Genomic DNA, 26,953 nt, shown 5'->3' with positions numbered 1-26,953 from the left:
CCTCGATACATCTCGTCAGCCTGTTTTAATTGTGTTATATAAACCAAAATGAAAGAGTCACAGTTTTGAACAGCAGTGTCACCCACAGACTCATCATTTACTGTATATCTGACAATGTAAATAAACACACAAGACTTCAACACATCATGTAAATTGGCAGCCGAAGAACAAGGACCAGAACGTGGCTTCAGCTTTCACAGACTCCAACAAGGAAGGATAGAGCTGAGCCTGAAGCTTCAGCGGTCACAGTGGAGCACCGTGATAACAAAAATCCAGGGCATCACTTTTAGTCTGTCACTCTGCCTTTTCTGCAGGAGTGTGTGTGTGGGGGGGGGGGACGCTGCTGAATAAACTGAAGCCTGGAGTAAGCCGATAGATGCTCAGAGTAGATGGGGGTGTGCAGGGAAATAAACATGAGATTCAGGAGCGTTAGAGGTGACGCTGCTTAGTTTCAGTACACCTGTGTCCTCACCTGACAAACGCGACTGACACCGAATACCACACAGTGACATTCAAAGTGACTGCTGTCATGATGAATTTGTCAGACCAGAAAAGAAGGTTTAAGATTATCGCAAATTGAGGACAGAAGATAAAATCTCTGTTACCTAACTAGAGCATACTTTTTACAAAGTAGGCTAAAAAGCAACTAAAACAGAACACAGATCACGAGTTCATACATTTCATAGTTTGCAGAGCTGTTACAAAACCAGTTTTCTGTCATTTAGGTTAGAAAAGACTTTGATTTTTGGTCCTTTAAAGATATAGGAATGTTATTCATATTTTTCATTATTACGTTGTGAAATACCTGTCCTAATTTTGTCTCTAAAAGCCAGTGCTAATGAAGGGCTCAACCTGGAGAGACGCAAATAAGACCTGAAAGGTTTCTGCCAGACAGCAGAACAAATGTTTTACATCCCAAAATACACCACCGGGTTATCTGCGACCTTACCTGGCTTTCATCTATTTAGAAATGACACAATGGCCATCCTGAACAAGAAACCAATGGGCATGCATAATGAATGGGTCCAGCCTAATTCATTTCCCTGATGTGAAATAGTATTGTCAACCTGCAACCACCGATGGCTCCGTAATGACAAAAAGCACCCGCATGCATTTTTAATAGACCCTTCGTCTTTGAAAGCCAGGAAATCTCTTTCTGCCTCTGACCGTCCCAGTTTAGACGTCGGAAACAATGTTGGCGCAACCCTAGAAATGCTAATGTCGCCGGCAGACCAAGATTCAGCAATGGCAGTAAACAAAACACTCAGGCTGTGACAAAGAGGAGGCGGTCATGACTGGGTTCGTCAATGAGGTGGCAGCGGACAGGTGCCAGCGCCCATCATTCATCTCAGTCACCGGATAACGAGGCATCACATCTGCATCGTCGGCCACCTTGCTGGCAGATGGCTCCGCCCACAAGAGGGCACAGTGAGCTCAGGCTCCCGAAGAGGACCGGCAACCGTGAGAGCTGCCAAAGACAAACTCAGCATTTATTTTTTGTCAACACATTGTTCACTTAGTGTCAACGCCAATTGCAAGATGGAAGCTAAATCAAAAGAAAATGTCAAATATTCAAACATAAACATAATTGGTCATTGCCAGGAAGCAAAACTCAGGTGCATAAAAAAAAAAAAGTCTATCAAAACAAGTTTTAAGTCAGGCCTCAAGTCATTTGAAAAAAGTCCAAGTCAAGTCTCTGGTTACATGTAACAGGTCTAAATTAAGTCTCACATCTCTAAGAGCACAAATATTAAGGATTGAAGTTGTACAGTTACCGACTGCCTGTCACTATTTCTTTCTTCTTTTTTTTTATTTATTGCTGCAGGACTATTGAGGTCAAAACTTAAATTGAGAGTTGCGGTATGGAGGATATTGTAGGTGGTACAGATCATAAAGTCCTTTGAGGCATATTTGTGGTTTTGTGTTGTGTTTTTACATCTAAAATAAATCTTCAAGGATTCAAGTAGATTTGCTCTCACAAGGCCTTTCTGTTTTTTGTCTGCAGCTTTGAAGGACAAGAAAGAAAAAGCTGCAACCAAATCTGAAACTGTCACGATGTCAGAAATGAGGAGAATGACACTGGCTGAATAGCTGAAAGGCGTTACAAAGAACAATTGTAACGCCTTTCAGCTAAGCACAGACACTTTCGCAACAGATTCTAATATCACCAATGATTCTGTCCGTGATGTACCGGCCTGCAGAGTGCACCAGCAGGTCTCAAGCATTCAGAAGTCAACCTGCATACATCAAAGAACCCACTCATGCTCCTCCACTGCTCCTGGAGTGTGACTCACCATCGACCAGCATGAATAACCTGCCAACAACACAGGAACTGCACCTGGGCAGAAAAATCACCTTTACTGTGGAGAACGAGCCCACACTTCAAATATAAATGCTTCAGTTTCTCAGTTTTGTTGGTGGGGTGGGGTGAGGGTTGACAGAAAGCTACATTATGTATTTTCAAAATAAAACAATGAAAGGTCACGATCCAAGCGTAATACTAAAGGTGATGTAGCCCTCATTTGGGATCATTGAAATGAAACGGTGCAAAATTTGTACAAAAAAATAAGAATATGGCAAAAATTTAAGATTATTTAATATTATTCATTTTCAACTTAAATTGAAAATTTTATGTGAGTGAATCATCTCGGCGTAAAATTCGTGAGCCAAGTAGAAAACTAGTGGAAGAGGCCGGAGGGGAAACACTGCAAATGCAGATGCTCGGAAACTTTTATTGGTTTATACAACAGGCGAGCAGGTATTTCGTTCATGCATCTCTCATTTAACTTCATTGTTCATAGGAGCAGAAGTTTGGGACCTGGTCACCCCTCTGGGTGACTGTCCCACAGCAGCTTCCTCAGTTATACAGTGCTGCCTTCCAAAATAAAATGACCTAAGGACTCCCCTAGTGAACCCCAAGTGTTGTTCTGGGTTTTGTACCCTCATGGTTGAAATGCACTTATTGTAAGTTGCTTTGGATAAAAGCGTCAGCTAAATGAAATGTAATGTAACTCATGCCAGCCCATCTGTTTGACCTCAAATGCTACAATGATTAATAAGGTATCCTGAGCACACAAAAAATAAATGCAGAACTGCGCAAAAGAGAGGAAAAGAAATCAATGAGTCATCATTCATCTGAATAGTTAAATTTACATTCTAAAATAAACTGAAACACAAGTCTTTCTTTTCTCCAGATTTATTTTTCAGAGCTCAAAAACACAAATTCAGAACTTCAGCTGCTTGAATGAATATAAAGTTGTATGCAAAATTTGTAAATCACAGGAAAAACTTTTTTTTTTTTTTTTTTTTTATTCGTTATACCATTTTGTTGGTTTTTATATTGGCTGTGACTCACCCTGCAAACATACCAATGACCCCACCCATTAACTTTACCCCAAATATTTTTTAATTTCATGAGTTATGTTTTGTTGTTTCTGTGGCTCCAGTAGGTTTAGAGCCAGCAGTAAATATCTGTGTTACGGCCCTTGGATTGTGAGACGCCGAGGCCATTATGACTGTCCTCACTAACCAGACTTTGTTTACAGGGATCCTGCAAAGTTTATCCTTCGCCTATGGGTAATAACAGCAAATTAGCATGTTTACGACAACAGCCATAAAAGTGATGGACTGCAATCTTGACAAACGTGGACACCGAATGAACATTCGCGAGATATTTACTGTGTCATTACTGTTGAACTCTGGCTCCTGCACAGCTGACAGGACATGCTACAGGGCGTCTGGGACTTGAAAGGCAACTTGAGCTCTGCAGTCTCAAGCTGTTGTTATTAGTGTTTCCATACTGATGGTGTGTGAAGAGTCTCGACCGCTAAGGTATCATGATAGGTGATAATAACCACTGACCTCCTCAAGGCCCATTGACACTTGGCGCACTGAAAATGGTTATTAAAGATTTAATATTCCTAATTATATTGTTAGATTTTAGTCAATAACTGTCAATAAAAATAAGTGTCTGCTGGGTAAACAATTATTTAATAGCCCGTTTGAGAAACCCACTAAGGTGGCTAGACAGCAGCTTACTCCAAGTAATAAAGGATTTATAAAGGAGTTATATGCACTTATAAAGGCAGCAATTTCGATCTGCAAACAAAAACAACATGCTTATGCTCTAATCAATCAATCAAAATATCCCAATTAACAGTTATACACACACAAATATTGGCTCTACCTGTAAATTACATGTAAAAAAAAAAATAAAAAAAAAGACAGACTGGACCTTTAAGAGACAGCCGCATCCCTGCTAAGTTCAGACCTGTGTGCACTTGCTGTGTCTATATGTTCCCCATGCTTGTGGCGACAGGCAAAAACACAACATGCATACTAATGGCGTGTTGGACAGTGCTCCTGAAGCCTGGCTCCCTCCTCAAGCACAATCTTAATATAACCTCCCCAGCATTGTGTTTCACAAACAGTCTAAAGCCTCATCTGCCCCAACGAGAAATTATGATTAAACAATCTAAATCACGCCATCGGTGGAAAGGTGTGTCAATGGCATGTATCTGACGAAGTCACGCAGCAAAGTCAAGACAGATGTTTGCTATTTAAAAGGATAAAACAATAAAAAAAAATTTTTTTAAACAGGATCAATTATTATCACTGTCATGATACACACTGTGTTGTGCAATATTTACCTACGGCTATATTTTCTATTTTCACATAAGATAACTATTTTATTTGTTCTTTTAATTCTGTAACTTAAGAGTCATCTGTTCTAAGCTTCTCCCAGCAAGTGTAAATGAAACAATGTTGGCATTTTTTTCCCTGTTTTTCTACACACTAAAACATTGTTATATTGCTAGTTTTTAGTCCATTTTTAAGCTCTGTCAAACGTTGAATTAGCCATAAGACATGATAATATGTCAGTGTTGTGTTTACAACTTATTGTGCTGCTTCTGAGGGTCCAGAAAATACATATACATTAATTGTGGTTTAATTCAAACTGAATTTGTCTTTCTCAGTTGTGGTTTTGATTGTGTGGCCAAAGCTGCTGCTGCTGCTGCTGCTAATTAGGTGTAGATCACTAGCGCACGTTAATGACGGTGGTGACGTATTTCGTAGCAACAGCAAGACAACTTCTGCCGTGGAAAAAGTCCTCTGAGAAATTAGAATCACACTCGAGGGGAAAGCATCACAGAGCTAGTTTCTTTTTTAGGTGTCCAGTGTGAATAAACACTAAAAGTTCAGATTGGTGTGTGTGTGTGTGTGTGTGTGTGTGTGTGTGTGTGTGTGTTGCAAATTAAAAATGTACTGTGGTTTTTCATAGTTTTATTACTTCTTTGAGTGAAATGCAGCTTTTATCAGTAATGTAGATTCAATTTACACTTTGAAGAAAGAATGAGTGTAAAATGAGGCCTGAGTGAACTCAACTCATTAGATGTATTAGATGCCTCAGTCACAGTCATGTACTGACATAATTCTGTCTGCATGCATCAGATCCTATTGAAAACCTGAATCTCAGTTTGTCGGTGTAACATTACTCATTGTCAGACAAGATAAAAGCCAATGCTTAATGGGCTCCAGTCACTGATGACGGCAGCGGAAAGAGGATAAGTATCGTACAGGCGATCTCCAGACGTGTGTGTGTGTGTGGTAAGAAATTAACTCATCGTGTGTCATTCTGATCATGCCTCCGCTGCTTTGACAATCTCATGAGTCATCACTGAGGCGAGGCTCAAGGACACAGAGGTGGATGGGTTCAATGTGCCAGGATCAGTGACTGTGCCAAAGCTATTTCTTAACCCTGTGGACTGGCTGATCAAGGACATTGGACGGATCAGAAGGAGGAGAATGACTGAAATAGGGGGTTGTTGGCTAATAACTGAAGTTCAAATGCATTGTGAAAGAAATACATAAGACCCCCAGGTATGGCATTAAAAAGTAAAGACATTAAATTTTGTTTTTTAAAAGTAAAAACTATTTTTAGTACCAAAACTGCTTCATTTATTTCTCAAAAATCGGTTTGTTTGTTTTTTTTGCTTTGCCCTGACTGATTCAGATGCCTAGATCCTAATTTTAATTTTAGCAGTGTTAAAAATCATAAATCAAAGAAGGCAATGTGGAGCCAGAATATTTATAGAGCATCTATTAAAACCACATGCTGCCAAAGAAATGCATTACATGTAATAAATGTAATATTAAAAACAAATCAGACCGGAGGTTAGCTTTCCTTCCACAAACCACAAACAAACCCAGTGGTTTGTTGGTTCTCAAAGCCCAAATAATCGAACATCATTCTTTAGCAATTTAAAAACCCCTGAAAAACTTGTCATCTTGCTGCAGAGATGTGAAGTGAAGTGGTTTTGTTTCACCCCCTCACCCTTCAGTGATGTAACGATGACACAGACCCAAAACTTTAAAGCTGGAGCGCAAGACTTTTATAGATAAAGGTACGTTACATTCAAGCCCTAATACCGCCTGGTGTCTGGTGAGACATTCCCACGCTAAGCGCATTAATCCACACTGAGCATGCTCTTCGGGTAGGAACGAATGCTAACTAAATGGTTGCTACATTAGGTATATTTTTTTCTCTCTGATTTCTAATCACATTTATTTGCAGTGGACAGCAGATGTCATCATATTCTAATGAATCTAAAAATGTGTACAATGTCAGTGCGCTCCGATTTATGAGTCCATAAAGGAAAGAACATTTCGGACACAAATTGCCGTAATCGAGTGCTAATGACTTTACGGTACCATAAAGGCCTCCATTAGCGCTGTCACAGCCAGGTGATAGGTAGGCAACATCGAACGGTCAAACGGCAGTACAGTAACTTCTCATTGTTTTCACACTCTTTGTTTCACATCTCTCCCTCAGAGGGCCTGCTACAACTCTCCCACGCCCCCTCACTCAGATTAAAAGCTGTTACTCCATCCGGACTTCCTTGGTGATGTTTTATTGGTACCTGAAGAAACACACTCTTGCCAACCGATTGTCTTGCAGGTTTCAGTCCCGAAGGCACTGCTTCCTCAGTTTTCAAATAAACATCAATTCAACATTTAACTGTAAATCAGTTACACTGTGCGTGCTGATCTGTTTGTGCAAAGCTTACAGTATATAGAACAGTCATTAATAATGTAAACTTTCATCCAACATCAATTGAACAACTCTTTTTTCAGGGAATCCCTGGAAACCCTCACACATGCATGTGGGTGTCTGGAGTGGCTGAATATAATATCCAGGCTGCATCATTCACAAATCTTTCCCATGATGAGTGTATCGTGCAGACGGTACAGTATCCAAAGCCGGGCTCCACGATTTTCTTTTGTGCTTGCGACTTTAACACTCACGAGAAAAACCGATGGGTTTAAGGGATTTCTCTCTCATCTTGTCAAAAGAAAGCAGATTATTCCTTTGTCTTTCACGCATGCAGCTGCTTCCACATCATTAGGGATCACTACCAGCATGACAGCAGTTCCACAGGGATAGAGCAGCTATTCAGTAATAACGTCATCACTCCCAAGCCTGAATGCATCCCCCTCTACTGAAACCAACAGCAGAATGAATTTAGCTCCTTTAACTCCCGTGCAGCTGCTGCAGTAGCAAACAATTGGTGATTGTCTGTAAACTCACACTTCTACTATTCATTTCACGAGTTTCCCATTTTGACATTTCCTAAAATTGGAACTTAATGTCTTGTCTGACATTTAAGAAAGATTTATTAATAAAAAAAATCCTCTGACATACACTGATACAGCAATAACCTTGATCTGATTTACTTATGGATCTAAAAGACTGAATTGAAATGTTGCCATGGTTAAGTGAGACTGCTAATTTCCAACATGGAAACCAAGACAAACTGGTGAAAAAGCTGTTTTTTTTTTCCCCCTCTGTCTAAAACATCCCCTGATTCATACAGCTGATATAAATGATACTTGACAGTATGCACAGACTTTGAACTCTGTGTTTTGCAATTATGGGAGCCACCAGAGGAAAGTTCCTTGTACAGCAGTTCCTGGAAGCTCATTTAGAATGTTTCATTCCTGCTAGGAGACACAGAGCATCGAGCTGCTGCAACGCATTGCAACTTTACCGCATTCAGCTGCAATTTGCAGAGGGACCGAGAACAGAAAAATTAACAGGCGCCCTTGTTAATGACAGAAGGAGACCAAGAGGGAGTTGGACAGAGCCAGGATGGAAAATAAACCAAGTCTATCGCGACACAACATCTGTGCTTCTTTCTTTCACTATTACTGTATATGGTGTCTGAGTTCTTGAAAATATGTGAGGTATTTAAATTAATCTACTTACATGGTCTATTTCTTTTAGAGATGAAGACCGAATGTGCAAAACAAAGTTAAGGACATTTTTTTATGCGATTATGTGTTAATTATATTGGGTGATATTGCCTGCACACAGCGTCTGAGAGAGTGTAGGTTGATGGCATTATAATTATTAACACCATTTTAGCAGACACTCTCTGGTGTTGAAAACACCAGGTCAAAAATAACCAGAGAACTTTCCCAACAGCTGCTGTCCAAATTACAGTATGTGGCAGCTTAATTCACTTTGATTTATCACTAAATATAAATAATACCTTCACTGAATGTGTCCAAAATAACTACAAGGGTGAAATAATATAATACAAAATCTTTAAAATAAAATCACGTCTTTTTCTTTGCACATGTTAAAAAAGAACAGAGTCAAAGGAACATCGGCCATATTCCTCTCCTGGTGCAGTGAACGTTACAGTGGAAAATGGTTGCTGTTGTCAGCAATAAGTAGTAAACTCCTGAGGATTGAGGTTTGCCTGAGGAAGAGCCTGCAGGCTCTCTACAGCCACTCACACTTTCCTGATTCGCTCCGTAACCCAACATCAACACAGCAAGCTGTAATCTGTGCTGCTCAGTGAACTTCAGAACACTCAGCGTGGAGTAGCAGACTCCTGCAGGTTTCTAGTGGGAATCCAGAAATGAAAGAAAATAAAGAAATAAAGAAGAAAAATACATTTTGAACATGGAGGAAGCAAAAGACAGATCGAAGAATAGACTCAAAGGTTTGCGAGTGAATGATTAAAAAGAATATTTAGAAAGCTATAAGGTAATCAATTAGCCAGGTGCGATGAGTCATCAACATGCCTGCTGTGTTGATCAAATATGTTAAAAACTGAGTGTCTACATGGCAGCAGGACAAATGTAGAAATGTGAAGCACGATCATGACAACAGTTAGTTCTGCTGAGGAGGCCTGAAAAGCGTTAGAGGTTATTAAATGACAGGATAAATGCAACCGTTTCAGCGAGACACTCCGATCACCTTTTTAAACTGTTCCTACGTGTTGGTTTGCAAACATTTTCTCTTTGAAAGAAAGATTTCACGACACCAATTAATGCACAAATAAAGGCATGTTTACCAAGAATGTAGGAGTCTGAACTGTGTTTCTTACTAAAACATTTTTCCATCCTCCCACTGAGAAAACAACTAACCCAGCAGCAGGAAAGGTTACAAAAAGGCAATCTGAGTCTATTTTACTTCATGAACAAGGCCACTAACATCTCAGCATACTGGTTATTCAATTTTCTCTCTTAAAAAAACATCCTTCAAACATTCAGAGAGCAACATCTTTCCAAGTGGCTTAGTTTTCAAGACACAATGGGGGAATATTTTACTGACTGCTGCAAACTATCCTCCTCGAATCATCCTGGACTGAACCTGCTGAGAGTAACTTACGGTCAGGAAAGTTCAGTTTGCATGTTGCTGGTTTGTTTCCTCTTGTAGAGCTGCACAGAAAGAGACTTAGTTTGTGACCATTTTCTTTAATGCTGTTACTTAAGTGTTCTAATAGCAGGATCTAATAGGCCAAAGCTGTTTTATAAAGCAGAGGCGCAGATTTATTTTCTCAGACATAATTTCCTCTGCTGCAGTTGTGAGTCTGCACTGATGAATCCCATGCAACCACTAACCTTCAACTAAGGTTTAAGTTGCAATAATGGTTTAATTCTTTCAAACATGGTCACTTGAAATGGCGATTTCACATTATTTTCTTTTGATTTAGCTTGGAACTGTTCTTAAAGAAAAATTAAAGTCTTTCTTTTTTTTCCAGGTGTTATTAACTGTTGAAGCAAATTTTTAAGATTTACCCAACAATTTAATCTAATGTTATTGTTGTTTTTGCTATGGATTCTGTTATGTGAAGGACTTCGGGCTGTAATTTGCAAAAATGAAAACATCTATATTCATATAACTGTTATGTTGTAGTTGTCACAGTGGTCATGGTGGTAGTGGTTTCATTGGTATGTGTTATGAGTTTAAAACAATGATTACATGTTGCTGAACAGTGGAGACCATACCCTTGATGCTGTGAGACATTTAGCTTCTAACCATACGCCATATTGCACAGATATTAAAATAATCATGGTGGTTAAAGCACATAGAAACTGGATCCTCCCTTAAACCCTTGGCAGCTACACACAAGTGCTCAGTTTTGGTTTCATGTTGTATAGGTTGCACTGTAACTACGTGCGGCTTGAAACCTGATCCCCTGTTTGTTTGACACCCGCCCCTGTATATGGTGAGCAATCTGATCTATGAGCGGTGACAACGTCCTTTCTGAGCTGTGAAAACAATCCTGCTATTCTTGAACATTTTGGGTCAAGCCTGTTGGAGAGCGTCTCTCTCATTCATGCTGTGCGTTTGATGTCGATTTGGGATTCTCTTTGCATTTTTATAACTGTTTGATGTGACAGAATTGATCCATGCTCATTAGAACAAAACAGTATGTTCTGCTCTTTTATAAATAAGAGACTTAAACTTTTCCTACTACAGTTTGCGCCGCTATTCAGATATTAAAGCACCCACAATCAAAACATGCAGTGTGCAACCCCAAATCCCACACGGGCTTAGCCATGATTTAAGCCATCCTGGAAGCAGCCCAACCACTCTCACAGTGAGGCGTAAAGAGCTTAGGATGGGAGGGGATGGATGTGTCTCCCTGCAGGATCTTGCTGTCTGTCTCAGCTGAAATATGACATTGTATTTCACTTGCTTCAGAGTCTTGAAAACAAGAGACAACGTAGGAAAACTGATAATAAAAAAAAAGAAATTGAATCTAAAAAAAAAAAAAATTATGTTTTTTCTTTGACGTCTATCACAGAGAGAGAAAAAAAATCTCTAGTTTGAGCACAGGCCATGACTCACCTTTCTGGCAGCACTCGAGGGGATTTTATTGAAAAACTTTCTTACTGAAAAACAATGGAAATGAAAATGTGTAAATGTTTTTCTTCGTCTGAGAAGCTGGACAGAAGACCTGCAACAGCCACATGTATTTTTTACCGGCTATGGAAGGCCATCGTGGATAATGGTGCCATATTAATGTACATGACTGAATATATATTCTGAAGTTGGACACAATTTAATTGCAATAAAGCAAACAGACCGAGAGCTGCACTAAAAGAGAACTTTTTAAGTTATCACCTGTCGTGTGATCAGTTTGTGACAACAACTATTAACCTCCAAATATTAATTTTCTCTAAGTGGCCGTGTTCATTAATTAAACTGGACTTGTCGGGGGGAAAGCCAGCTTGACGTTAAGTATCAATAAGGAGTTACGTCACCCCCTTTTACGCCTGCCTTTCAGCGGGAGGAAAGGGGAGATTGTGATTAGTTTTGTCGACTTTGTGAGCTCTAATAGAAGAGCCGTCACCCGGTCGTTGCGTAGCTCGTGATTTTTTTAATAGAATCTGCAGCGCCAAATTCGTGACTGCTTATAAAAATGGATTTCGGGGATGGCGAAGAATGCCACGACAATACACTTCTCCACAGATTTGAATACGATGCCACTCCACCAAACTAATTATTATCCACTGATTGTTTGTGCCAAATGAGATCCTGCTGAAAATGTGGCTGCCAAACATAGAGAAGTTCAAAATTAGAAACGTCTCTCTCCACCCCCTGCCTCCCCCCCTCCCCCCCTGCCCTCCTACCCCTAGGGGGATGGTAATTATCACACCTGATACTTGCTGATGTCCAAAACTAATGGTGTGATTGCTGTGAGAATTCGGCCCCACAAGTGCAGAGAGTTACGGATCAAGCAAGTCTCAATCTGTAGACTCTGCAGGCACAGATGGCCACAGGTCAAGACAGCCTCAAAGAAACATGTCGACGGAACATTCACATTTGTCGGTGTGCCGCACAGAGGGCAAATATTAATGATGTTATAAATCGAGATAGACAGCAGACACACCGCGCACCATCCAAGGCAAATCAGTATAGACAGAAACCTGTATGAATTTGGCTGACATTGCATGCAAAACGTCTGCACGCACCAAACAGTCAGCAGCCTGCTGCATGACGACGCTGACCACCACAGTTACCAGTAGACGAGGTCCTCCTGTGACATTTACATCCCAGAAAAGGACTCTGGTAAAAAAAAAAAAGTAAAGGGTGCAGTGGGAGCAGCAATGCAAATGAGCCTGGTCATTACACACCAGGGCAATTTTTTTTAAAAAGAGTTCACGCTGGCGGTTCTATAAAGCTAATTGGACACAGTGATGCTTTGAGCTACTGCTAATGCCAAAAACCTAACACAGTCCAAATAGTAATGCTATAAAATGGTCTGTTTAGCAGACACAATATTCGCCGTGTTAGTTTAGTAAATTGGCATGCTAACATTGGCCAATCATTAACAACAATCATTTTGCAGGTATTCGGAAAAAGAAATCAATACAAATAAACTCAAAGTCTGTGGTTTGAAACTGTTTGGCCAGTGAAGAGTAAAGGGATCACAATTACAATTCATCCCGAAGGAGAAAGTAATGTCGACCGACTGGCAGACCGGCATCACCGTCCCTATTGCTACGTTGCCGGCATGGCTAAAAACAAAGAATGCTTGACCTCGAAAGAGTGTTTGCACTGCAAATGGAATTAAAACATTTTTATTTGTAGTCTGTTTTTCTCTACAAGGATTTTTACATTTTGGCCAGTTCTGCAATAACCAAAACAAATCCCAAAAGTCTTTGGAAAATTAAAGAGCTGGGAAAAAAAAAAAAAATAGAAAAAAAATATTCCTTGCAAATAAACTGTGGAGCCTAACTAAATTGCAAAAGTTTAATTACCTTGACAGTGTAGTGAAATTATTTCAGCTAATGCGAATCAATCAGTATTTTCTTATTAAATGAAATGTAATTTTTCTAGACTTTAAGGCATTGATATGCCATATTCCTTCTTGTTTCAAGGTACAGGCCCTAATTTTGAGAAAACTCTTGACATCATTTTACTTTTATCAGAAATACATTGATCTCAGAGAGGTGGCAGTGTTCAGTAAAGAAAGGTCTTAAGAGTTAGTTGTAGACAGTAATGACTTATGAAGATGTTCTTGGTTTTGACTAAGGACAACAAACGTAACAAAATAACTTCAGTCTCGAATGGCATTGTTTCCTTCTGGAAGGCCCAGACAAAATCAGCCTGGCAGCTGCTGTCACCCGAAAATAGCGTCAGACTTAGAGGCGGGCAGAGAGCCGAGTGACGCTGTGCACGTTGTTGTACTGGGTGCGGTAAAAGTCACACACGATCCTGTTGGCGCAAGAGTCCACAGGTGGCGAACAACGTTCTGTCTTTGCCACAAGGCCACGGGCGTGTTGAAAGAATATCTGTTACATATAACAACACTGACGTCCTGAAGATTCAACTGGGAATGTAAAAAATTTAAAAAAAAATTTAAAATTTAAAAAAAGGCACAGACAGTAAAGGCTGTTTCTAGTCCTTTCATGCTGAACTGAACACAGTGGAAAATGTGTGACAATAAAGCAGCACTAAGCTGAATTCTCAATCATGTAAAGGATAAGTGCTCCCATCACTTCCGAATGGCACAAAAGTGTTTACTCTTTCTGTGTCTCTCTCTCTTTCCCTTTTTTTTTTTACTCTCATCAGACAAAAAGCTTTTCCATGTAGTGGCTCAATTGCTGCTGTTCACTAGCCTCTCAGAGGAGGAGGGGGTGAGTTTGTCTGCCTGATGAAAATGCCCTTCTGGCCCACCTATAATTTTGTTCAGAGCTCATTCTCCCCCTGCGGCTGCTCCCATGCCATATCAAATCTAGGTGACAGCGGTCAAGCCTTCCTCCACATGTTGACCCCAGTAAACTGAGAACTGAATTGTGAGCACTTTTTGTTTGACAGATGGTGGTGATGATGAGATTTGAAGTGACTTCGCTGAAGCCGACACCCTTTGCTCACTTTTTAACCTGTGAATGTTCAGGAAGAGGCAGATAATGCAGCCGAAGGGGCTGTTCGAGCCTCCTACCCGCACACTGCATCCAGGATCTCCATCCCAGAGCTGTGTGTCAATGGTGTTCAGAGTGTTCTCCATACACCTGGCGAAAAGTGAGTGCACTTGGCAGATTGTCCATTTAAGAAATTTAGTTGGATAAAGCTTCTGGATAATTCATTATTAACGTGGACTTCAGTGTAAGCCTGATGCATGTACCAAAAGCTGCCCCATTTTTTTTCCCTCCCAGATGCACAGATATCATACACATTAGTATTGCAATGAGCAGAGCTCACACTATGATGTCCATCAAGGATAAACATTCATACATTTTCAAGGAAATCACATTAAAGAGCACTTTTTATAACATGTTTAGATGTTTTCTTCAGCATCAAATGAAATGTATAAGGCGATATCACGAAATCCAATACTTTGACCAATTCAATGGCAACATTCTGAAAACATATTTGTTTTACAACAACAACAACATGGGGAACAGTGATGACAGGTGCAGCAACTGGTCCGCTACTGTAGCAGTACTCCACATATAATGTTCACAAAGGGTCATTTAGTTACAGCTCATAACATTAACAGGGTGCTGCCATTACGTTAAACATTACATTTCCCTCATGACGCAAGCATGTGTGTGCGCGCGTGTGTTTAAGAGTTTATGTTAAAATGCATTCATTTGATTAACTGATTTGTTTTATATATAATAATAATGGAATAATGGAATTTTGATAGCATTAGTACCAACTACCAAATTTCTGGTGACATTCATTTGTCATATGTAACTGTGGTACAGATCGTGAGGGCGCAACCACATCTAACTGAATTCATGGTAACATTATGGAAACCTGGGGACTGTTTAAGTAGTTTTACTTTGCATGACAGGATTGGGTAAAACCCAAATAGTAGCCCTACATGCCAAATTATGGCATTTCTAAGTAGCTTAATGTATCCTAACCGCAAAAATATATGCAACGCCTCGATAAGACATGTTACTGTTAGAGATGGGACATGATTTTTGAATAGTCATTCAAATATAAAATAATTGATTGACAGCGACTATTGTTTATCCTCATTACTCGTTTTTACTGGCGCCTGGTTGTAATACATTACTCCCAACAGAAGGTGGCGGTAATGCACCTAAAAGCTGTCTGCGCACCGCCATTAATCGATATAAGGAGGAGAACAAATTGCTACCAGACTCCGGAGCTTTGCCAGGTAAAAAAAAAAAAAAAGCTGTTGCGTTGTGAGATTAGAGAATAGTAAGAATAGTCCTTTCTTAATCGCATTGTTCAGAGCGAATTTCGAACAGTAGTGCCCATCCCTAGTTACTATGTGAGGATCCTTTACAACAAAGAAGGAAAAGCAGCCCAGTGTTCACCGGCGATGTTAAGCAATCAGACAACTCATCCAAGTCTGACTTTAATACCCCTGACTCTGCTCGACCTGTGACTGTGACTCGGGTTAGGGGGCAAAGACTGAAAACTCAATAGTGCCAGAGGGCATCTGTGTGCTCCCATTAATAGAAAACCTTTCTCTGGGCAGAATAATAGCTTTGCGACATCCCAGCCCCCCTGTGGACCTCTAGAGCCGAGCACACGTGGGCTAAATGTCACTCCGCAGGTTCCCATCATTTAAGAGAAATCACATTTTCCTGCAGGAAACACTAACCTAACCGTCTCGATGATTGCATTCGTAAGCGAAGTACGATTGAACAGGAAATAGATGGCTGACATTACAGGAGACCTGCTGGGTTCATTTGCCACAGGTATGAACCGCAGCCAACTGTTCCAGGCCCCAAAAGTGAGTACTGTTTGTTTTGACGCAAGTAAACAGCAAAGTGATGACATGTGTGATGAATAGGGAAGGTGGTCTTGTGTGATGAAAAAGTGACTGGGGGGAGGAGGAGGGGGAGGGGGGAGGGGAAATGCAATAAGGCATAAACTGACAGATGGGATCCTTCTGTGTCCCCAATCTGGGGGAAACAACGTCGCTCATTACATACAGCAAGCTGCTGACCTGAAATTGTCAAAGTAAACACGAGGCCTTGTCTTTCCCGTTTTATTTGAGTGCTTGAAGAGCAGAGCGCCGATCTCCTGCAGATAAACCTTTACAGACTGAAAGGTCATCGGGAAGTGTCATCCCTGCTAATCAAATAGCCCTGAAGGCGAGGTTTGATCTTTTGCAATCTGCTAAAATGTGAGGCCGGCCGGGCAAATAAGGACCGTGTCTCCGGTCCTTCCACAGGGCTGCCTGCACCTGTCCGTGACTCAATAGTCACTGTCAGAGGTAAACATCCAGCTCAGTCTACAGCGGTCCTCGTCTTTCTGTAATATGTAATTTATCATTTTTGTTTGAAATGCCAGATTATGAGAAATTAATTCTGCGTACTGTAAAAAAAAAAAACAACTGACCCTTTAACTCTGAGAGGATCAGAGTCAGAGTGAGTCAGAAAATGTACTTGTCTGTCTTGAGTCATGTACTTTAAACATTAACCAGCTTCGTAACCTTTCGCCATGTCATACCGAGTGTTTGTAGACGTAACGGATCAGAAGCCTTCAATAGAAATTAGTTTATTTTTTTGTGCTTTTTGTGACGTTAAAAGTCACTCATTATTTTGTCCTATAACTTAAGATTTGTGGTTCGTATTTTACGTTTGTGTCCTTGGTTTCATATTTTGAATTGTTCGTTCGTCTAATTTATTTCCTTTTTTCTTTTTTTTTTTACTTCCTTTGCAACTACTGCTTCTGAGCAGTGAACAAGTACCGTGTACAGTATACGTAATTGAATCTTTACTGACAGCAGCCACTGTCTGTTTAATGGAGATATACTGTATAAACCTACATTAAAATTGCAAAATACTGCACATAACCTGCAGCTGAGCCTCCATTTTGCATAATCCACGTCTCAACTGTCTTTAAGGGTGAAGATTTATTCTCTTCTCAACTTCACATTCACATGCACCACCAATAACTGACGTTCCAGGAGAGGTAAAGTTGAAAATCAAATTGATTCGCCCTCTCCCAGCATATATTAATGAAAGGCTGCCAAATATATCCAAGTATATAACATGTAAAAAAAAAAAAAAAGATGTCCTGGAGTAAAAAAGCTATTTTAGAATATTTCAGGATATAGCCTGCCTGCGAAAAGTGTGTTTTTGAAGAGAAAAACGGAGGTGAAGATGCTGGAATAGCAGCTCAGCAAACACACGCCGACAGATGCATGAAATAAATGTGTGCACAAACACCCTGCGCCTTTCGTTTAAGCCCTCCCGTGCTCCTACTCCCCGGAAATATTTGCTCTCAGATGGCCTGGAAATAGGCTTTAATGTGTCCCCTAAAAAGGCCGAAATAGAAAAACACACATCTGCCATGTTTAGGTAAGCTCCAGTTGCCATGGTTACAGACGAGCACTGGCTAAACAGTTGTGTGTCAAGCCATCATTGAGACTGAGCACTTGAGCTGCGCGCGCGCACACACACACGCACGCACGCACACACACACACACACACACACACACACACACACACACACACACACACGAGTTGAGGGAAGCATTGGTGTTTCAAAGTGAAAAACAAGGAAGCACAGAGGATGGCAGTGGAGCTGATGTCACGCTTCTGCCGGCAATATGTTGCTGTCAACATGAACCATCACTGCCGTCTGCGCTCAGGGTGAACGATTAGAAGATGTCGTGGAGGCAACCGGAGTCCAGCCGGAGTTTTTTTTATGATACTTGGAGCAAGACAAAGAAAATATACAGTTTGTAGCACAAACTGACGGCAAAAAAAAGTCTTTGACTGCGGGTAGTAATCACCTCTTTATATATTTAGCACATTTTATGACGAAATACATTTTAGCTGTCAAAATAAAGATCCACCCCATCTTCTTATCCTTCCAACAGAAGCTGTCCCACAAACATGAACTAGGTGGTTCATTAATATTCCACATAAGACCGTAATGGGTGAGTGTACTGCTCACCCAGAATTCATGATTAACAACCTCTACACGCCGAGCCAACTAGAGATGCCGCACCACATTTCAGGGGGTGGGTGAAAGTGGGATCGAGCCCCAAGCACTGCGGCAAGCTTTGGCATGGTGCTCCCACTCATGCCATTTCATTTCATCACTCCGCAGTCTTAGTATTTCCTTTGCCAAGCACTTATGGCCAAATCATCAAACACTCTTGTGAAAAAAATAAAAGTGGAAATATAAAGCAGCGTCTCCATCGCACCAAAACTGTCCTCGACGTCCGCTCAGAGGGTCGGACAGGTTACAGCAAAACAAAAAGGATCTCATACAATATAATATACCCATGATCCCATGTGGTCGAACAAGCATGTGTTCTCCACGTGACACTGTCAACAGACGCACCGGGCGCCATGGCAACCCTTCAGCTGACCACCTGCAACTGTTAAAGGGTACACGTCTCTCCCTCCTTCCTGCTCCTCTGCATCGGTTTCCCTCTTCTGTCTGAGGACATTATGGCGTGAATGACCTTAATACACTCCTTAAATCTCTCTGCTTTCCTGCCCCGGCTTTGTTTTGATGTGTGTGCCTCGCCGTCTGAGAGATAACTCACTTCAAAATGATGTATTTATGAGTCGGACGAGCAAAAAAAAAAAAAAAAAAAAAAAAAAAAAAAATTCAAGGAACATTCAAACATGCCCAATTGGTGGCTTGTCAGATTCAACCTACTCCGGAGCAAAGATCTGTCTTTTTCCTTTAATGAATATTTTCCACGAGACAAACATACTATGAGGGAGTTGAACCCAAGCGCCTTGCTGTCATGAGTAAGTTCGGGGTGATCGTGATCGGCTGTCACACTTCATCTACCTGACGTCTTAACCGACGGCCTGCTACATGTAGGCTAGAGTAGCTCAAGATGTCAGTCAAAGATTAAACAAAGGATGGCGACGGAGTGTGAACTCACCAGGACTCTTCCTGTCAGCGTCTGAGCGGATATCATGACTCCGGCCCAGTCTTTGACCGAGGTCATCCAGCCCACCTCGCTGGCCGCTGCGCCATCCTTGTCCGTGCGCTTAATGCCATCGCCTGTGGTGATCCGATGGACCGGCTGGAAGAGGAAAAGGATGCAGAAGATGACAAAATTAGATCATTGATGAAAGTTTAAATGATTCATTCAGAAACTCGACAACAGCAACAAAGTCTTTGTGAGCATTAAGAAAGAAAAAAAAAAAAAAAACGTCATCTTTTCAAATGAAAAATTCAAGTTTGGCATTATTATCGAGTGCTATGATACAATAATCGTGTACATCGACCTACTGCCAGTGCAGGAAAGCTTTTAGGCTGTTCTGTCACTCAGCGAAAACTTTTCTAGCCTGGAAATGATGCTCAAACAACCTAAGTTGGCTCTTATCCCACTGGAGTCACTAATGTCTCATGAGGCTTTGAGGTCATGTGACTTCCATGATTGAGGTCCACCATCTTGTTTTCAGGCAAGTGCATGAAAAATGCTAGAAATTTCATCCAACTTCAAATAAAAGGAACTGGCAATGCGGGAACAAGACAGTCTTTCTATCATTGGAAGTAAAAGTAATGTTTTTTTTTTTTTATATTTCCAGGCATATTTCAAGTAGGTCAAATAGCTAAGAACAAACAAACAAATAACAAATCATTCTTGACTTAAATGAACAAAAAGAAACATTCTGCAGTCCCAGTGTCAGATAACGCTTGTCCCAACTCAAACTTGACCATTTACCAGGTCTTCATTGAGCGCGGAGCTGGCATCAGAAGTGTCAGAACAGCAGCTAAAATGTTTTACGCACTACTGGGTGTATTTAAAACCATGTTTGGACCTGTGAATACATTGATATCGAACATTGCATAACATGACAAAGTCTCCCTTTAAATATGCATTACCGTAATCGTTATTTTTGGCCGACATTCACTCTCCTTTTAGTTCTATCCTGGTCTCCAACACCACCTGAGAAAAACGTCTGGCTCTTCAGGTGCTAAATGCTCTGTTACATGTTCATCAGCTTGTCGCCAACTGCGTCTGTCTGTTGTTTGATACCGGAAAGGTAGATATTGGTTTCGTCTATGTTTTGTTGTTTCTGAAAAAGGGTGCCCGCTCCGTCTGACACCAAAGTTAGTAAAAAATTCTGAGAGTAAACTAAAACCAAAACTTTTGGTTGTAAAACAAAACTGTGAGCTGAAAGGTGCTAAAACGCTCCTGAGCGGTGAGAGGGACCGCAGAGTTAAGTGATAATCTTCCGTGGATTTGTCCCTACAACCGGCCCACTTCTCACTGAACATTGTAATTTAATTAATTGTTCATAAAACAATATTGATTAGACCATATCCAAGTAAACAGAAATCCAAATGATGTTAATAGGAAGTACGACCTATGATTTTTGTTGTTGTTGTTGTTGTAGTTAACAGCTGTGCAAAACAACATGAAGCAAAAATCACCACTTTAAAAACATAAATACATCATTCTTAATATAGTGACCCGTCTCAGGGCCTCCAAAATAAACCCACATGCATGCTTGCACACATGCATACAGTAAACAGGGAGGGAGAGCAGCAGAGACTCCAGGAGTGTATCCATGGCAGCCACTGAGCTCCTGGTGTTTCTGCTCCACTGAGTGGGCTGCCTGCCTGCCTGCCTGCCTGCCTGTCTGTCTTGCTGCCCGTCTGTCCGTCTGTCTGTTTTTCTGCTGGGACTGGCCATGATTCACAGAGCAGGAAATCGAGACAGGATGCAGAGGTTAGCCATGCTCCCTGATGAAACACCCCACAGCCTCGAGGCTAACACGACTCAAACTCTTTACCCCGTGACATCCTATTCCTCCTCTACCTTAATGGTGTCACACATCACTCTCTCTAAGGCCTCGCTCTCCTCCGGCTACGCTCATCGTGAGTGATTTGTTGATGCCACTCACACAGTTAAAGGGGAAAGATAGCCTTTCACCGTTTACATGGTTTCCAACACGCGTCGTCCGCTATTACAGCGCTCTTTTTTGTTGTTGTTGTGGCGTATATGCCAAACATCTCGGCATGCTGCATTCTCCAGGTGCAGAATGGGCTATTGTGTGTCACTGTAATGGGGCAGCCAGCTTCAGAGAACTCCAAGAATGCAACAGGTGTTGTGCCTCCACTCCCCCATAAATCTTTGTAAAGCTGAAAGGGGCGCAGCACCTCGAATATAATTGAATGGGTGAATGAATATGCAACAGACACATACGGGGTACGCTGTTGTGATTTGACAACAAGGGTGTAACAAGAACTGAAATCCTGAACTTCTTACTTTCCCAGCTCTTCTTATCAAGCAAACTGATTCCCTCTGAAGACGTAATTCCACATAGATCACACATGTAGCTGAACTAACAATGAGTTCATCCCACTAACAAGTAGACTATTTTCTGTGTATTCAAAGTCTGTTATAACTGTTAAAATAATATAAATATCTGTTACTGAGACAGGAAAGAGGCACACATACGTGAAGTGGGTGACATTTCTTTCATTAAAGCGGCTGCTGCCATGAACAATAACTGGAGCTCAAATGTGTATTAATCCACTGCTGAAAATAGTCCCCAAAAGCCAGCCCACTGTGCTAGCTTCACCTAGCCTCTCTGGCACAACAACCACTGCTGAGTGATGGAAAACTCGGCTTGTGATTTTTCTCAGGAATGTTGTCACAGACACTCAGCTCATTCCGTTTGTAATCCATCAGTACGCCTCGTGCTCCGTTACATCATTCGCCGACTGATTTAACAGAATTTTTTTTAAAAAGAAAACTTTTGAGATTATCACTTATCTTGAAAAAACGCAATATGTTTTTTTGATTCAAAGTAGACTGTTTTGCATTTAATATATGATAAGATAATTGGAATGGAGGAAAAAAAAAAAAAGGGTACAACATGGACAGGATGCCGGTCCATCACAGGGCCAACACAGAAACCATCCACACTCACATTCACACCTATGGCTAATTTGGAAATCACATCTCTTCGGGCTGCGGGAGGAAGCCGGACGTACCTGGAGAAAAGCCATGCAGGCACAGGGAGAACATGCAAACTCCACACAGAAAGGCCCTTCTTGCTGTGAGGCCGCAGTGCTAACCACTGCACCAATGCGCTGCCCAAATTCAGTCATGTTCAGAGCCATTTGTCAGACACAAGCAGGCCACCATCAGACCATGTTACACTTCCTGCAGTCCGTCCAGAGCCCTGCAGCTAACTTGATAACACTACAATGACATGTCCAGTTCACTTAGTCGCTACTACAGCCAATGAGATACAGGGACGGGAAACTTTGAAACTGCAGTTGAGAAATGTCAGGCAACAGGTAGCAACTGTTTTCACACATTGTTTTCCTTTACTTGTGAATTGCACAGTTTAGTATTAATTTGGGTAGACTGTAGTGTCTTTTGTTATAATAAAAAATAAAAAATAAAAGATAAGAAGCACTTTTGCTGCAGCTATTTTACACAATTAACGAAACTACTGATATTTTCGAGGGCTAAATCATTTTAGTTTGAAAAAGTTTTCACGTTCGAATCCCCTTAAGGAGATCAGGGTGAGTGGATCAGACTGCAGGGTTAAAGACTAAAAGGGAAAAGAACATGCTGTTTGCCTCGTCAGAGGGCAGCCTTTTAAATTAGAGTTAAACTATGAAGGAACATCAGCACTGGGCCTTTTAGTTTCAATGGTGGTAACCTGGCAGCAGTAACACAGCGTCTTCTCTGTTATCTGGAGAACTTTTGGACAGGATGCACGGAATGAAGACTGTGAGAGGTCAAAGTATGCTGAAAACAAGCTAGTTTGCATGATGTGCTGTCTGACCACAGAAAAGAATCTCAGACGATTTTTTTTTTTTTTTTTTCCCTCGAACGCATTCATGGTGTTGCACATTTGCACAGAAAAAGTGTCAAAGTACTTGCGTGAAGAATGAAAAAAAACACTGTTATATGATCCGTTAAGCATTTGGCCCCCCTGACAGTCCCTGTAATACACTGACAACCAATCAACCGAGAACATCAGAGTAGCACTCATTTTTACTATATGATAGAATAAATGACAACCAACAAAAAGCTGGATATCATAAGTTAGCAGTAGTTTAATTTGCTATTGATTGAATTACATACAAGTGAGCACATACAGAATATTTAAGCACACTGTAAAATCCCTAAACCTACCATATACGTTCTCCTTTGTTGTAGGTATATTGTAGAATAATTTAAAGGGTCTAATAGTCTTATTGAACTTGACAATCAAACATCTTTTTGGAAATGCTTTTCCAAGAATGAGGAGCCCTGCAGCAGACAGAGTGGAGGTAATGTTATCAGCTCAAGTTATCGTGTCGAGGGAGAAACATAATTGGTGGATCCACCCGGTGATTTGGATCCCCTGCAAAATTTAATGGGTTGCCCGGTCTATATCCTTCCACAAAATTTCATGAAAATCAGGTCTGCAGATTTTCTATGATCCTGTTGACAAACAAACAAACAAAACTGCAATGAAAATGCTCCTTGTCCGAGGTAAAAAAAAAAAAAAAATACCACCGTTCATATAGGAGTGTTTAATTTCTCCTTGACTGACACAACTCAGTGAAACACTTGACCTGATGTATTCATCTGACAGTGCACTGTTGTTTTAAATGTTTTAAAAGAATCAAGTGACACAGGCTGAGTTGAAGTGATACCCATATAAATGGGCTTGATTGGCAACCCAGCACTATAAATGATCAAATCTAAAACTGTGCGCCAAAAACACATCGGCCACAATGCTTATGAAGCCACTAAAAGAGTTCGAAGATGAATTATTTCTGATTCACAACATACCACTGTCTAATTATTCTTTAAAAGGATTTCATCTTAAGGTCAAACGCAGGAAGATATTTTCAATATGAAGTTGAAGTGCTGCGTTTCTATCCAGTTCCATTAAATATATTGATCCAGTTCATTAAGTGTGCGGCTGATGTGATGTTTACTTTCGTTAGAGTTGGATCTTTAGTTTTACTTACCTCCCAACACATCAACAGGGTTAAATAATCTTCCCCTGGACATTATTTTAATGAAATAAAAATAGATGAGATACATTTTTAATGGCAGCCGGCAGCAGAAAAGTCATGAAGTCATTACAGCCACTCAGGCAGCACATCTCTTTGTCACTTTGATCAGTAGTCTGAGCCTCCAAATTTAGCTTTCGCAATCTCGCCTAAATCTTCCTGACACCAGAGGTCATTGATCAACTCTGTTGGCCTATTCTCAGGATCCACCAAGATCATTTGTCACATGGAGAGCACATTAAACTAGAATAGAACATGTGGCTTCTGACACAATTTCTCCAAAAACGAATAAATTATTCATAACTGTATTAATATCGATCATGTTAATAATGACCCAAGACATTCTCAGAGGAGGAAGAATTTCCAGAAATATCCGAGTCTCATAACTGATCTCAGCTGTGTAAAGAAAGAGTCTGTATCACATAAAGAACTTAGACTTGATGTCCTTCCTCACAATACACCACTGACTGAGCACAATTATTTGGTTAATATCCACATGAAAGTATAAACCTCAATCTGGGTAGAAAACTGACCCTCCAGTCAGCAAGGTTTTAAACAAACAACATCGACAAAAAAACAACAACTTAAATCTATTTATATACAAAACCATTTGTACAAAACCTAGTGTATAAACAGCCTCAGGTGCATCTTTTCTCTTTCTGACTGATAAAAAGCAGCAGGCTACGGCACTGTGGAGATGTTCAACATTTGTGTTAATCTGAGACCTGTTGGATCCCAGATGGTGCAATGACAGCCAAGCTGCAACATGCTGCTTATATTATGCAACGCGAGTCGCTAATACTTGCCGAACTAATTACACAGCCAATTAAACTTACATTAGAAGGAAAGTAGTTCCATTCTTTGCAAAAGAAGGCTGACAAGCCAAAGTGCTGAGAATAATGTCAAAGGACTGAGGGTCCATACGTTAAATAAATGATGCTGCTTTCAAGTGCTTCTACTTCTAAGTTCATACTGATGTGTGTGTGTGTGTGTGTGTGTGTGTGTGTGTGTGTGTGTGTGTGTTGCTTTCATGTGCTCCTAGACAATTGCCAAATCAGATTCTTGTATTGTTTCATTAAATCCTGCGGCGAAGATTAAGTTTGTGTTTTAGGGACGGAGAGCGAATGCTGCTCATTTGAAAACAGATACTGTTGGTGTTGACATGTATTTGTGTATGTGTGTGTGTGCGTGTCGCTGTGGATGAGAAAGAGACAAAAAGCAAAAGAGCCACTCAACTCTTCAAACTTTCTAACTCATAATTCCTACTGTTCGATCGTGAGCACTCATCTTATAATTACAATATTTCATACAGCACTTAAATGCACCACGAGAGCAACTCTCCAGCTGAATCCTCCAATCACCACCCCGCAGGCCCCTCCCCACCCCCCCCACCCCGTGCACCTGACACATCTAAGGACACCGAGCCACAGCCACAAGGTGCACACGGCAAACTGGCCACGTATCACCTGCTTTTTAGACACCAGTAACAAAAAGAAAAAGAAGTAACGATAATAATCGAAATGTTACCCAAACAATAAAAGAACGCGACACATTAAAAACATGTTGAAAAAGATGATTACTACCCAGACAACACACTTTCACATAGCAAAAAAAAAAAAAACATACAACCGAATACATGATAATTATTAATAACCTGTAGTCATAGGTGAAAACAAATAAATGAAACAAATCTGACTGTAGCCTAGTTGCATTAAGATGGAAATCAAATTAAATTGTTGACCTGATGATGGCCCTTTATGAAAAGTAAGGGGATCAAACAATTTTGAGAATGTATTCTTTAGGGACCTTAAAATTTCACAGCAATCCGTCCTGTAAATGTCAAATCGATCCGCTCCAAGGCAACACTGCATGGTGTTGGTGTTTAAGGAAAAGTCAGGGGAATCATGAAATTCGTCCTGAAGGGGACGTGAATGTCTGCACCACATTTCAACACCATCCATCATGGAGTTTTTCAGTCTGGATCACAGTGGTGGAGTGACTGACGCGTAACTGTAGTAAACTCCCGGGTGCTCTTTTACGGGCCGAAGACACATTTCTTTTTGAACATCAGTCCACTGTTTGACATGTGGTCTCTCAACCACCAAAACCGATTAAACAATAAAACACATTCTTTCAATAAAAGCGGAGTCTCTGCAGCATGACTGAGGAGCCGCCACAGCTCGTCATCCTCCCATCGACAGTACAGTGCCGTTTACAATGAACACAATTTCTTCTTCTTCCCTCCTAGACGGATAATAGCAGTCATTCATCAGAGCTTCACAAATGACGAGTTTCATCGATCAGACCGGGAAGACAGAGCCACAGAGATGGAGGCTCGGTCTCAGAGACTCAAGAGAACAGAGGAGAACTGGGCTGCTAACGCCCCGCCGCGGGGGGAGAAAACAAACTGTAAATCAGAAAAAGGAGGAAATGGATTATCAACTCCCATCTATGAACAATGCACCGAGAGCTCCATGTTTGGGGTGCTAATGACATGCACAGACTGGGAGGGGGTGGGGAGGTGTTCCTCCAACACAACCTGCCACCGCTCACAGCCAAGACAACTGCATAACAGAGAGAGATTTACTCTTATAATGAAATCCTTTGCTTGCTAGTTGCTTAGCAACAAAAACACTGATTCATATGGCACATACCGTACACGCCTGACACTGCATTACTGACACTTTGGAGGGAGGT

General features: G+C 40.9%; 1 protein-coding gene across 14 annotated transcripts in view; it reads right to left on the bottom strand.

Moving 5' to 3' along the window:
* The window catches only part of LOC138201885 (calcium-activated potassium channel subunit alpha-1a-like), an 83,625-nt gene that overhangs the window by 53,851 nt on the left and 2,821 nt on the right, over positions 1–26,953 (bottom strand). For all 14 annotated transcript variants that reach the window (XM_069155413.1, XM_069155417.1, XM_069155415.1 and 11 more), the window contains exon 2: positions 19,155–19,298. In XM_069155413.1, the coding sequence (XP_069011514.1) occupies positions 19,155–19,298 (144 nt within the window). The remainder of the gene's footprint in view (positions 1–19,154; positions 19,299–26,953) is intronic.

Source organism: Embiotoca jacksoni, unplaced genomic scaffold (assembly GCF_022577435.1).
Source record: "Embiotoca jacksoni isolate LCO1_2020_lvr unplaced genomic scaffold, fEmbJac1.0.p SCAF_20, whole genome shotgun sequence".
Lineage (NCBI taxonomy): Eukaryota > Metazoa > Chordata > Actinopteri > Embiotocidae > Embiotoca > Embiotoca jacksoni.
The sequence above is the reverse complement of the archived record's forward strand: the minus strand, read 5'-3'. Positions and strand labels throughout refer to the sequence as shown.